The sequence below is a fragment of the Balaenoptera ricei genome, chromosome 6 (genome assembly GCF_028023285.1).
Source record: "Balaenoptera ricei isolate mBalRic1 chromosome 6, mBalRic1.hap2, whole genome shotgun sequence".
In the NCBI taxonomy this organism is placed as follows: Eukaryota; Metazoa; Chordata; class Mammalia; order Artiodactyla; family Balaenopteridae; genus Balaenoptera; species Balaenoptera ricei.
In genome coordinates this window covers 8,654,162-8,668,793 of record NC_082644.1, presented here as the reverse complement: position 1 = coordinate 8,668,793, position 14,632 = coordinate 8,654,162, and the positions used below count along the sequence as shown (strand labels likewise).

General features: G+C 41.7%; 1 protein-coding gene across 1 annotated transcript in view; it reads right to left on the bottom strand.

The window, feature by feature from the left end:
* XKR6 (XK related 6) overlaps positions 1-7,722 on the bottom strand; it is a 274,358-nt gene extending 266,636 nt beyond the window's left edge. Inside the window, exon 1 of the mRNA XM_059926798.1 lies at positions 6,984-7,722. Within this exon, the coding sequence (XP_059782781.1) occupies positions 6,984-7,717 (734 nt within the window). The 5' untranslated portion in view covers positions 7,718-7,722. The remainder of the gene's footprint in view (positions 1-6,983) is intronic.
* Positions 7,723-14,632: the final 6,910 nt, after the last annotated feature.

Sequence of the window (14,632 nt, the reverse complement as noted above, 5' to 3'; positions counted from 1 at the left end):
AACCACTTGTTTGATATTTCAGGATAAAAGCAATATACACGTAAAGACACTTTTTGTTAGCAATATGCAAAATACCTTAGGATACTGTCATTTGTTTTAAAGTATATTAAAATACAGTAATGCAATATACCAAGATTTACCCACATTAGACATACAGAAAAGAAAAATCTAAAGCTGAATTTTATGTACAAATGTGTTCTTGTCATAATAATATTCACTGAATCCTTCAAGCAAATCACGTCTTTCCCCAAATTCAACTTAAACCAAAAAAGTACCTATACCTTAATCTAATAAAATACAAAACACAAAGAAAGCTCACTTAGAATCATTTCCTAAAACAGCTCACAACTGACAAGAAAGCTATCATTAAAAAAAAAAATTTTTTACAAACATTAACTTTTCAAATTTAGAGAATACATATCAAATGATAAATTGCAGTAGGAGATTTTGAGGTTCCTCCCCAATTAGAAATTAATCTAGGTAAACGACTCAGAAAAACCTCCAAAATATGTTAGATATACGCATTGCTTTAGCTTAACGTAACAGTAAAAAATTTTAAACATAGGATTATAAAAGGACACCTTAACGTAATTTTAGCTGAAACTGCAAGTTCCCAAAAGTAGCTAATAAACCAGGATAACAAGTTTCTCAGGAAGTCTTATCTGCTATAAATTTTAACATTAGCTAACGATATATACATAATGCCTCTATAGGTAGCAAAGTGATTACAAGTAATGAAAATTTTTTATATTAATAAGTCAAAATAATACATGATAGGACTTCAAAGCAGTTTCTGAGAAATCCACATTTTTTAATATTTTAATTGTTCAAACTAGAGTCTGAAATTCCTTGTTTAAAACTTCGGAATGCTAATACCTATAGCATAATAGACTTTCTAAAATTGAGGGGTCTGAAAGATCAATCAATTTAACACCTTATTTGATAAATATGAGGAAATGGAGGCCAGAGTTTTTTTGAACTTGCAGAATGATAAACCTGATTTCTTAACTCCAATGTTCCCTTTATACTATTGCTGTGTCCTGTGGTGTTTTTCTTTGTTTTTGTTTTGTTTTGTTTTGTTTTTTTGAGTATCTCCAGTAGTGGTAAATAGTGGATTGTCTTTCGGCAAAAAACAAAAGTCAGTGAACTTCTTAAACGAGGCTATATTTTCATGATTTTAAAAAAATTAATTCTTTGAAATGCACAATTTCTGACTGGAAACTAGGTAAACAGAGTATCACAAGGAGTAAAGTTTTAACCACAATCTTGTTTGCAGAAAGCACACTGTAAATCAAACCAACCCATGATGAAAATAGCAACAATTGAGACAAGTTTCTTTCTTTTTGTATCCCACCTAATCTTTCCAACTCTCCAGAATTTATCCATTACATAACGCTAACTAATTGGCCTTAGGGATAAAGTTTGTAAAAACAAAGCGAATGATGTTAAAAGGCAGAAATGAACTGTTCATGATTTCTGACATGTGCCTACTAGGTTTCTGGAATGCTAGCCTTCTGCAATACAAATTTGGTGTTTTGTTTCTAGATCATTCTGGAAATACTATCCTTCAGCACTGTTTGTAATTTTACTCAAAGTGTGCCATTTTTTCATCACCTTCCCTTGAAAATTCACCATAGATGTCAAGTTTTTACTGTTTCTGTTCACTCAAAAATGAGAAATAATCTTCAGAGATGCTTTCTTCACACTCGCTCTCCTTTAGGTAAGTAGTTCGTTGTCTAAATATAACTCTTCTACCCTTACAACTCATCATGTATTTCCACGATTTTTCAGGTAGGGGGAGGAGGAAGGGAGTAACTAGATGAGACTTTACGTTGTTAAATTTGTCCCTTTTTTCCTTGATGGTATCAAAGCATCTTGCCCTTTTCACGATTATAAAATTATTATCCTACATTTTCTTCTAGTGTTTTTACAATTTAATATTTCATGTTTACACTTTTAATTCTTTTAGAATTTTTGTTTATGTAAGGTAGAGAGCTATTTTTCCCCCAATTGCGTAGTCAATTGTCTCAATACCATTTGATAAATAATCTTTTTTTCCTTCACTGGTTAGGAATGCCACCTTTACTGTCTACTGAATTCCCACAAACCTGTCAATCTCTCTCTTTACTCTGCGTCAACACCTATTTGCTTAATTCCTCTGCCAGTCGCACATTGATCTAATTACTGACACTATGGCACATTCACTTCTTGACAGAGGAACATTTTTCTCAACATTTTTCTTTTGAATCTTGAAAGGTTTTGACTACTCAAACAAATTACTTTTCTCCGAACAATTTTCCTCAAGTTTCCCCTCAAAAAAATCCCACTGAGTTTCTTTTGAACCAGAATTCCATTAAACATACGGACCAAAATGGGAAAAAAAAAAAAGATTTTTACAATATAGAGATTCCCATCCAGTAATAAGCCGATACTATATAAAGTCTCCTACACACACAGACACACACACACAAATACACATATACAATCTTTTATCGTGACTAGGACTGGTATCCTGGCCCCACGAGTGAATTTACTTATTTGAAAGGTAACATTTCCATTCCTAAATCACAACATCTTAGAGCTAGAAGGACATTACAGATCACTTAGTCCAACACCTCTTGTAATCGCGTTGTTTACCTCAGCCTACTTAAGAGAATCATTTCAAAATTAATTTCCCTTTTACGTGCAACACAATCATAAACGTGCTGTTTGAACCACATAAAAGGCAGAGAAGTGAGCTACATTTATTGAAGAACGCTTTGAATTTAGGAATCCTTTTAGAATAAGATCCATACTTAGGCTCAAAGAATAAAACACTGAGTACTATAAGTGCATACACTTGAGACAGCCCCAAGTACTGTATTTAGACACTCATGTTTCCAAGGTAAAGTCATTTTGTTATGGTGTTGTCCAGGAACCAAGCTTCACAATACCAAAGCATTCCATTCCCGACTGTTCCATCCTATTTATTAAGAACACAAACCCAATAACAATCTCTAAATGGAATAAGCCTGAAACCCAATTCTAAAAGTGCTTCTCAAGCCTGGCTGCCCATCTGATCACCTGTGGAGCTTCTAAAAATAAGACTGCTTGGGTCCCACCCTGGGATTCTTCCTCAGCAGGTCCAGCAATGCTCAGGCATTTTTTAAGCTGTAGTAGGTTCTAGTCTCAGCCAGAGTTAAGAACCGCTATTCTAAAATATTCAATAAGAACAAAGCCCCATAATTTTCCAGGTATCCCTACACTGAGGGAGGGTGGGGGGGAGATAAGTTTAAAAAGCATCTTCACCAGCCCAGCAACATTTGCTGCTGATTAGAGAGAGCTGTCCCTATATTACATCAAAGTGTTGAAATGGAAAGAATGCTAAAACAAAGCTTTAGATTGTTTACAGACTTATGACCCCATTATGGCAGGTGAAACACCGCTTCCTTCCTCTCACTTGAAGGCAACCCTCTCCTCCACCTCATCTCCCAAGATAAAGAACAGCTGACGTTCACTTTAAAAATGGCAATAAAATTCAGATTTTAATCTTAATTAAAATTTTTAAATCTTTAAAACATACCCATAAAAATAAATACATAAAAAGGGAGATTAATGATTCGGTTGTAACATCAAGACATTACATGAAATTTTAGTCGAAGAACTTGCTTCTTGACTGCAGTGAGCTGCCAACACACTAAGCACCCCCTAAAAGTAGCAGAGAAGCAAAGAAAAGCCGATACACTTAAGGAAAAAACTTACACACAATAATGCAATATGAAAACCTGTTTCTAAGCTCTAATCCTCCAAGAAAATGATCTCACTTTCTAATAACAACACACTGTACTAAACTGAAGCCTGGTGCGACCCCTATTCCTGGTATGGGTGACTCATAGACCCGCTATCCCTGGGAAAAGCACCTGAAAAACAGAGCACATAAAGGTAGACAGTAAGTTCCACGTTAAGTAATTAATTAGGGAAGGTAAAGCATGCATTAAACAGACCTTAATCACACAGTAGTGCTCTGCAAAACAAGGTTTATGAAACCAAATCATCCTACAGGCAACTACTCTTCCATGCTCCAGTTCTGGCCCAGTCAAAACTATTTTCTTACATTCTGTGAAGTCATTTGGTGAAACAGATGTCAAGTATTTTCCATCTTGATAGGAAAGGCAACATGCATAGAAATTTACCACCTTAATGTCAAGAGAAACTAATTTTTCTTAAATAAGCACTGTGCTTTTGTTCACGTGAGTCGAATAATTTTACATTTAAAAAAAAAAAGCATATGAAGAGACACGCTTCAGGGTTTAACGCCGTCAGTTTTGACAACATACTTCACCAACATCTTTTCTTAGAAATGTGGCCCAAATCAAATTCTTAGACCTTAACCTTTATGTCACATGACCACATGAAATAAAATTTAAGTAGCAAATATGATTAAAGGAACAAACTGTAACCCCAAAAGATCTGCAGAAAAAACTGAGATGATGTATGTTTATACCCACTGACAAGTCTGCCAAGAGATTAAAACAAGAAAAGAATAAACACCTTTCCCCAAAGCTTTTACTTATGAATGGTTTCCATGCAAGCCACATGCCTAGCAGGTGTTAAAGAGCAGACCCTGCTCCTGGAGTATCTCAAGTAAAACAAGCTTACTGGAAAAAAATAAAATCCTTCCTCAGTAAATATTTCTTTTGAAGTATAGTACGTTGGAATAAATAACTTAGATGAATTAGCATGTCTTTTAACACCTTAACTTTATAAAATATTTAGACATATATTCTAATCTTGAAAAAGGACCAAAAAATTTAGACATAGTAAAATCACAAGCATCTTTTCAAAATATATATATATATTATATTTACCACTACAGACTCTGAAAGTTCAATAAAAATCTGGAAAAATAACACTACCCTGTTTTAAACAATTATAAAAGCTAAATTCATATTTAAAATGTACTTTTCAGTTTGTCCACAACCGGGACTTCTACTACTTTGCCAAATACAATTAAGGTTTAGGTCAATGGCGGGGGATTATTCTGCCTAAAAAATTTGTGAAACAGAACTCCAATTTCAGTATGTCCCAAAAGCTTACTACTAATAAATATCTAGGATGGATTACATTAGAAACAATTCTCTCAGGAATTTTAACCTGACACCAAGGTTTTGACTGCCCACATCTCGACGTCTAACATGGAGAGATACGTGACTTTCGGTACAAGCCTACTTATTAATTAGATGCTGTTAAATTTTACTACTATTTCAAAATCTCTCCCCATACTTTTTGTCCCTCTCCCTTCATATCTTTGCATCTTACCAACCTGCAAGAAACCAAAAAAAGGTATCCCCCATGTTAAACACAACTATCTTTGATTCAGTATGGATTGGGGAGTTTTTAGATTTAGATTTCAAATTCAAAACATATGTCAAAATTTTCCTTGACCCCATATTAGGCTCATAATCGCTAAAAGTTAATCAATCATCTTTTTTTCTATTTTAGTCCCTCTCTTCTTATAAACCTATCAGCAGGAAATAAATTATCTGCAGACAAACAGAGCTAGGAAAAAACGTTGCTTGGTTCAATCTAGGAACACCAGTAAACAACCCTGAGAGGACCAGGAAAATCAAGAACCACTCACATGTCCCCTATCCTGAATTTGCATGTAAATTCTGCAGGACAAAGTTCTTGCATGCTCTTTCGTGATTCGACTTAATTCATCCCCATGCTTTCTGAAATGTTTTTATTTAAAATTCTGAACAGAGACCTAGACAAACAATTCCAAACACGCTGAACTTTATTTCAGTTAACCTGAGTACATACCAGTAAACTGAAATTCTGAGCACCTAAAATCTCCTACTAGGAATAGGTGCCTGAGCAGTGTAGGCAAAATGTCTTTTCACAGAAGCAACGTACCTGAGGAGCTCTAAATAATTTCTCTTCAGTAAGATTTTTTTTCTTGCAGACGCTCACCCACAACTCACTGTTTGCAGAATACACTCAAGCTGATTTAAGTTGGAGGGCACAGATTTACCAACGTTTTAATGGAATCATTTCCTTAGTTTAGCCAGTTAAGCTATTTAAAAAAAAAAAATCTGCAAGTGGTTTTTGAGGGATTCACCTGGCACATGGGAAATTTACAAGAAGGGAAAGAGCCCCAGGGCTAAGCTTGGGGCTTGTGTAAACATAAATCACCTGCGCACTGGCCTGGCTACCAAAAACAACGTTCCTCCAGAAGAGATGTCCAGGTGGCTAAGTGATTTTCTGGAGGTGAGAGTTAAAAACAAACGCTTACACTTATCACATATTATACAATTTTACCTGTCACTAAGAAAAGGGCACGTCTAATCCAGCAAAAAAGTCATTTTTCCTTCAAGGAGAGCAGCGCTTTGGAGTCCTTTGCAGGGGATGGGGGGGTCGCAGGAAGGGGGGAGGGGGCGTGGAATAAAGGAGCGCTGAAGGAGAGGCAGCCAGGGGGGTTGCACAGAGCCCCACACAGGCCACTGCGGAGAGAAGACGGGGAAAGAGGGGAAGATGTCTCACCGGGGCACAAAACCGAGTGCAAACCGGCTGGAAGAAGGAAGGTTCCCCCAGGAGGCGAGCTGGGTGCAGATAAAAAGCGCTAGCGGCTGGTTACCTTGGGATACAGGGGCAAGGGACCACGGGAATATAGAGATCTACAGAGACAGAGGGGAGGGAGGATGAGGCAGGGTCTCCGCTAAGTGCGAACCAGGGATGAAGACAAACAGCGGGACTTGGGCCTCCCCGGGCCAAAAGGCGTGGCCAGGGATCCAGACCGCACGATGGTCTTTTTGAGACGCCAGGGGAAGTGCGTGGCAAAGCCCTCCTTCAAGACCCCGTGCCAGGCCCGTCTGAGGGGCCCACCTGCGGGGCCCCTCGAGGGCGGAGCGCACTCCGGAGGGCTCCGGCCTCGCCCGCGGGGCCCTCTGCAGGGCCAGCTGGCCAGGCCCCCGCCCCCGCCCCCACCCCCGCAGTGCTCTTACCTCCACACCTGCCCCATCTGCAGCAGGTGGATGACCGACAGCCAGATCCACACGGAGAGGCGGCAGAGGCGCTGCGCCCCCGGCGTGGCCGGGACCCCCGCGCCATGGCCGTAGACGGCCCCCATCATGGGGGGGCCCCGGCTGCTGAGCCCCTCCACGGCGCCCAGCCCGCCGCCCGTGTAGTCCTGCACGAACCAGCGGAAGCTCAGGCTCTGCACCAACAGGGACGGCACCAGCACGAAGAAGAGGGTCAGCCCGAAGTAGCCGTAGTCCCCCTTGCGGTAGTAGTCGAGGGCAAGCCACAGGTCGGTGCCCACGTCCCCGAAGAAGACTAGCAGCGCCAGCACGATCCACAGGCAGTCGAGCCACGGCCGCTCCACCTGCGGCGGCTGCGGCCGCTCGGCCGAGGGCGTCGGGGGGTGGCGGCCGGCGGCCGCGGGCGGCTGCAGCGGCTGGTCCCCCCCGTCGGCGGCGGCGGCGCTGCGGCGCGGCGTCTTGCCCAGGAGGGAGCGCAGGCAGGCGGAGCGGCAGCCCCAGTAGCACGAGGAAGTGTTGCAGCAGTGGCAGATGTGCAGCGAGCTGCTCTCGCCGGGCTCGCTGCCGTCGCCGCCGCCGCCGCAGCCGCCTCCCCCGGGCTCCCCGTCCTCCTCGCCGCCGCTGCCCACCGCCTCGTCCAGGTTGTGCAGCTGGGCGAAGCCCACCCCCACGCCACCGCCATCGGATTTCGCCGCCATCTTGACTCTCTTCCCAGCTCCGGAGGTTGGGGGGGGAGGGACGGTTGGGGGGGGGGAGAAGGCAGGGAAAGGGGGGGGAAACGAATGGAGAGGAAGGGGGGCGGGGAGGAAGCGGGGGAGCAAACGAACGAGGGGGGAGTGGGCCAGGGAACCCCCTCCGCTTCCGGGTAGTTGGCGTCACTTCCGGGCGAGCCCCCCAATCGCACGGCGCCCGCAGCTCCCCAGCCCTACCCTCCCGGCCAAGATGGCCGCCCTCCTGTGCCTCAGCTGCTGGGCGGGGGACCGGGGGGTTCACCCCGCCAGGGCTCCCCTTCCCCTCTTCCGTTGACCCCGAAACCCATCAGGTTGACCCCTCGGCGTTTCTGAATCCCGCTGGGCCGAGTGAGGCGGTCCAAAGAGATCCCTGGAGGGGGCAGTGCCAGACGTTTTGGGGTCCCCTTCCTCAGCGTCGCAGCTCACAGCTTTCCTCCTGGAGAAACGCCCCCTAACACCCTCCCGGCTGCTGGCGGAGGGGCGGGACCTGTGAGGGAAGGGGCGGAGCTAGTGCAAAGCAGGTGATTACGTGTCACTTCCGGGAGATAGGATGACCTCATTGTGTAGTTAGACGCCCCCCCCCGCCCCCCCATCAAAATGGCTGTGTCTCACCTCTTTGGCTGATTCTTTTCCTTTTTTGATTTTTTTCTTTTAAATTTGTCTCCTTTTCTTATTTTGAGGGTCTTTAGAAATTGTATAAGTCAGTTTAGATTCCCACACATAACTGATTCTCACTTCTACTTAGACAACTCCCTTCTCTTTTACCTCTGTTGACCCCCTGATTTTCTTGTCACTGATAACTTTACCATCTTTTGCAATAAAGTTTTCACCATTCCCTTAAGAAAAGTGCAGGCAAAAATCCAGTGATAACCAGCCTGATTGGGTCTTGAAAATTACAGCGAACATTGAATTGGCATATTGTGACCTTGAGTGTATTTTCTTCACCATTAAAATGTATTTCTACCAACTTTTTTTTTAAGTATGCAGTTTTTCAATTCTGTGACCTTAATTTGGAAAATTCAGAACTAGCCAGGGTTTAAGCTGTGTCAGTTACTTCTTCAAGCTTTTGGATGTGTGAAAATTGCCTTTTAGAATTTTTTTGATGCTAAAGATCTGTCAGTAAACATGGCTTTAAATAAGTGAAAATGTTATCAATGTGCTATATCATTAAAATAGGTGCAGGGTACACTACTTAACTAACAATTTACAAAAGTGAAGCAGCACTGAATGGATTTGAATTACAATGATCTTCTAGTGAAAGTATATTTGAAGCCAGATAGAGAAAGCTACATGGTCACAATTGTTACTGATCAGGTGAATGGAACATTTTGGAGTTAAAAGAAAAAATTTTCTAACCCTGAATTTTCTCATTGACCTCTCTGGATTTTTGTGCTCATTTTTCTGATTCTGTCTACTTCTTCCTTCAGTAAAACCTTCTAATCATGCCAATAATTTTCCTTCAAATAGGACAAATTAGGTAATATTTGTATGGCATTGAGGTTTCGGGGAAGAAAGATGCCTTTGAAATTTTCAGTATCATTATTTTGAGATATAAAATATTTAACACTATAGCTCCTAGTTAAATTTGGGGGGTGGCAGGGCAAGGTGAGGATTCCATATTTTGGTACACAACTTTTCATGGGTATTTATGCCAAGCTAAAAGCTGTAAAGACTTTTACAGAAAGTACTCAAAGAGAATTTTTACCTTTGCCATTTGAGGGGGGAGGGGGGGAAGAAATAATCCAAAATCTACTTTTGGAAACTTGTCACATAAGGGTATCCTTTTACTTCACACTATAATTTAAGCCTCCTTGTTCCTATGGGCGTAAAACTTATAGCTAGCGGGTAAGGATTACTCTGCATTTAGATGAGATTCTGCTTCTTTCTTTACTGAATTTGAGTTAATAACACCTTTAAAAGATGGCATAGCTGTAGAGTAGGACTGCCCAGGTTTGGATCCCAGTTCCACTAAAGTAACAACATGAATAATGTGAACAAGATAGTTAACCTCTTTAAACCCCAGTTTCCTCCATTATATAAATGGGAATATAACAGTGGCTTCTTTGAAAAGTTGTTCGGCAGGGCTTCCCTGGTTGCACAGTGGTTAAGAATCTGCCTGCCAATGCAGGGGACATGGGTTCAAGCCCTGGTCTGGGAAGATCCCACATGCCGCAGAGCAACTAAGCCTGTGCACCACAACTACTGAGCCTGCACTCTAGAGCCCGTGAGCCACGACTACTGAGCCCATGTGCCTAGAGCCCATGCTCCGCGACAAGAGAAGCCACCGCAATGAGAAGCCTGCCACCACAACAGAGAGTAGCCTCTGCTCACCGCAACAAGAGAAAGCCCGCTAGCCGCAACGAAGACCCAATGCAGCCAAAAATAAATACATAAAACAAATAAATTTTTTTTAAAGTTGTTGGACAGATTAAAGATCGTAGTCTATTCAAAGCTCTCAACACATGCCTGATAGGTAGTAAGCACTGGATTAATGATAACTATTATTATTATTGCTATTATTGTTATTGCTATGTTCACATATGCCAACGTAGTTACTTAAATTCTATCATCCAGTAGATTTGGTATCTCTAATAAATGAAAGCATTTTCAAATACTTCTAGGAAATAGATGCAATTAATTTGTTTTTAAATACATTTTCTCTATTTGAGCCTGTGAGCCTGTGAAATGAGATAAAAAAGCAAGCAGCAATGACATATTTACGATTTTCTGTTTCTCTGCCCTGAAAGAACATAATCTACTAGTGAAATTAGCTAAGTAAATTACAGTCACTATATAAGGCAGACAAATGAGGCTAAGTCAAAAGGGTTTATCACAATTGAAGTTTAAAGTAGATATATAAGATTCACAGACTGTCAAGTGATTTCAACTTTACATTTGCTGTTTCAACAATTTTACCATTCTGCCTTCTAAGGAAGGGATACTTTGTAGAACCCAGGAGCTTCTAAAATTGAAATCAATGATAATAAACCTCTCATGAAGACTCATTGAAAGGTTAACATAAATTTGGACTGTGCTATGAATGGTACTTTTTTTTTTTAACCTAGAATTTTGGGGCAATTAGATGTCCAAGCCAGTCCAGCATTTAGCACAGTCCTGAACACATAGTGAGCACTCTATAAATATTGGTTAAATGAGTGAATTAATTAATCTTTCAGGTAACTTAAATTTACCCTTTGAAGTGACTTTCATTGCATTACTTTACATTTTGTGACTTAAATCTTCACAAAACTCAGTTGATATATTACAGAGATATCTCAATTCTTTATTAAACCGGGGGTGGGGAAGGGAATAAAAGAAATGCATTGCTCACTGGTCTGCTTTCTTACCAGCTCACCAATTAACCCTTTCTTGATGATTTGCCCTTAAGGTAGCCTTATGCTAAGAGGCTCTGACTGTCTATGGGCCTGCTAAAGAGGCCCCCAGGCCTACTGGTCACTTTTATTGTTATTGTTGTTTCTAAATAACAATTTTTTTATGCTCTGCTTTTCATCATTCAGTCAGTTAACAACTTTGGCCCCTGTTATTTCCACTTGGATATAGGCTGGGAAGCCAAACCACAAAAGATGTTGTAATAACATGTAAAATAATAGTAAATAGATTTTTAGGGCCTTTTCTATGAGTAAAGTGAGACAGATTTAATATATGGAAATTGTGGCATACATTTTGGTTGTTTAGAGAGAACTTTGGGGTTTTTTGCCCCAATTCTCTGTTATTTTCAGAAAGGTAAAGAGGGAAAGTTAGTGTCGAATGCCGTTTTGTGTTAGTCACTATCCCAAACATTATTCCATTTAATCTTACAACAGTCCAAAACGGCATGGGCATTAGTGTCCCCATTCTAATGGTCTAGAAAACAGGTTTGAATCAGCCTCATGACACCCAGAGTCTCACCCTTAGGAGGTAGGGTAGGCATGGATTAGACTCTAAAGCCTAAACCACTTACTCTACCCTTGCCCTGGGCCAGACAGCTGTTGGCCCCTCGAAATGAAGTCAGTGTTACTGGTTTAATCACTGGAGAGACCCTATTATGTAAGATGCTGATACACATCTGAGAGACAGGACACTTGAATTCCAACATGAGGATTTGCCCCAGCAAAAGCATTGCAAAGGGGCTTCCTACATTCTTCACAAGATTTTCCTAATTTGAGCCTAGGTAAAGCCTCACAACCAGTTGGTGGATGTCATCCTTATTGATTCTATTCCTTGTATCCAATCGTCTTCTATAGAAATAGGACTTCTTTGAGCACTGCAGGGTAAACACAGAGAACCCATTATCCTGAGAAGCTCTATTTCTATATTTGATGTTAAGAACTGAAATTTTAACAAGCCCTCTCACACATTCCTGCTGGTGTTACAAAATGGTACAACCTCTATGGAAGGGAATTTGGCACTATCTATCAAAATTGCAAATGCAATCACCCTCTGAGACAGCAGTCCCTCTTACAGGAATTTATCCTACAGATATACATGCACATGCCAGAAATTACATGTGGCCAAGGTTATTCATTTAACATTGTTTATAATAGCAAGAAAAAAGATGGGAGAGAAAACAAATGAAGTGTCAATCCAAAAGAAGACTAGTTAAATTAGTTAGATTACGGCATATCTACACTACAGAATACATGCAGTGATATTGTAAATTTACACTTTTCTTTTTTAGTGATATAGAAAGAGTTGCAGTATACTTTGTTCTCCAAAAAGAGTAAGGTGCAAAACAATACAGCTTGCTATGTTTTCTGTAAGAAAGGGGAAGGGATAAGATTATCTATTCTTATTTGCTTGTATTTTCATAAAGCAGCTCAGGCAGGATACCACACACACACACACACACACACACACACACACACACACAAAATTAAAGTGATACCTATAGGATGGTGGTAGTGGTAGGAAGAAATGGGAAGGATGGGAGAAAGGCAATAAATGTTTGAGGGAGGGTTTTGTTTTTGAGGGGTGCAGAGTGAGCACACACATGCAGGGTTTCAGAGACAGGTAGGAATGAAGGGGTAGGCACATCTGTATTTTTGGGCAGCAGCTCCACTGAGGAGTATTTTGTAAATGTTTCTGTCTCTTAAGAACTCTGTCATCTGTGAATTGACTTAAACCCTTCTTGAATTTTCTTATATTTCTATAAGGATTAGAAGAAGTGGAGGAGAAGAGCTGGAAGAGTTAAAGAAGGCATTGTGGGGGAAGGGAGAATTAACCCCAAAAGTTGGAGCAATGGGCAAGGAGGATCTAGATACAGGTTGGTGTGAGGCAGGGATTCCACTGGCTCTAGTCAGGGCATCAGGCAGTCCAGAGACAAGGATTTGCGTAGACAAGCGATCAGGCTGGAGAGCAAGGATGAGAGAGAGGGATGGGGAGACTAGAAAGTTGGGTTGATACAGGAGGCAGGGGGCGCTGTTGCCATCAGTGCAGCAGGATGAAGTGCAAAACTGAGTGATCAAGTGCCCAAGCACTTGGAGCAATCAGGAAGGAGGAAGAAGAAATCAGTGATGGATGGAGGCACAGAGAAAAGCTTTAAGGGGGAGCGGGGACTCCGCTACATTTGGGCTCCATCAGATCTCAACCTTCATCCTTCCAGACTTCGGGGTTCCAGTCTTTTCAGTCATCCTTATACAGAATCCCCTCTATCCCGCTGGCAGATTCCATCTAGTGAGTGTACATTGGGTGCCTACAATCTACTCAAGACTGTTTTAAGCACCCTGGGGAGCAAATAACGATATAAACATCTGTGACCTCAAGCCAATTACAATCTTCTGTGTGAGTTTGGCGTGGGGTGTGTGTGTGTGTCATATATTTTCAAGTGATAATTAAATTATGCCTTTCTCTGGCTCTTCCTTTTTTTTTAATTTATTTTTTAATTTTATTTTTGGCTGCACTGGGTCTTCGTTGCTGCGTGTGGGCTTTCTCTAGTTGTGGCGAGCGGAGGCTGCTCTTCGTTGCGGTGCACAGGCTTCTCATTGCAGTGGCTTCTCTTGTTGTAGAGCATGGGTTCTAGGCACGGGGGCTCAGTAGTTGTGGAGCACGGGCTCTAGAGCACAGGCTCAGTACTTGTGGCGCATGGGCTTAGTAGCTCCGCGGCATGTGGGGTCTTCCTGGACCAGGACTCGAACCCGTGTACCCTGCATTGGCAGGCAGATTCTTAACCACTGCACCAGCAGGGAAGCCCCTCATTTCTTTTTAAATAAAAGTTTCTGGGTTTTTTGTTTTGTTTTCTTTTGTTTTGTTAGTCAAAAAGGTGAGCTTTGTATTTAAATCCCAGCTCTGTCATTAGCTATAGGATTTTGGGCAAAGTAGTTTCTTATTTAAGCCTCAGTTCCTCAACCATAAAAACAGGGAGAATAAAATGTACCTCATAGCGTGGTTTGTGATGGTTTATTGAAATAGTGTAAAATGTACCTGCCACTGACTTAGTGTTGATGCTGGCCCGTCCCTGCCTCATGTTGCTAGATCTTAATGTTGCTAGATCATCGCCGTTCCCAAGCTCCTAGTTCATTGATTTTTATCATATTTCCTCTGGTTTTCCAGCACTGTGAGATTAAGCAATTGTGCAGGTTTCTTGTGGACTTTGCCTTTCATACCGGAAATTGGATGATGGAACCGTCAGTCACACAGCCCAGAGTCTGAATTCCCACTCTTACTGTGTCACCTGGGCAAGTTACTTCCGCTCTCAGGTTTACTCTCCTGATGGATAAAACAGTGAGCACACTGATTCCCCCACAAGCTTATTGTGATATCAACGCCTGGGATACAGTAGTGAATACAGTGAATATTAGTCCTCCCTCCCTAGTCACTCCCTGTACTTGTTTCCTGAGGCTGCTGTAAGAAATTATCACAAACTTAGTGGCTTAAACCAGCACA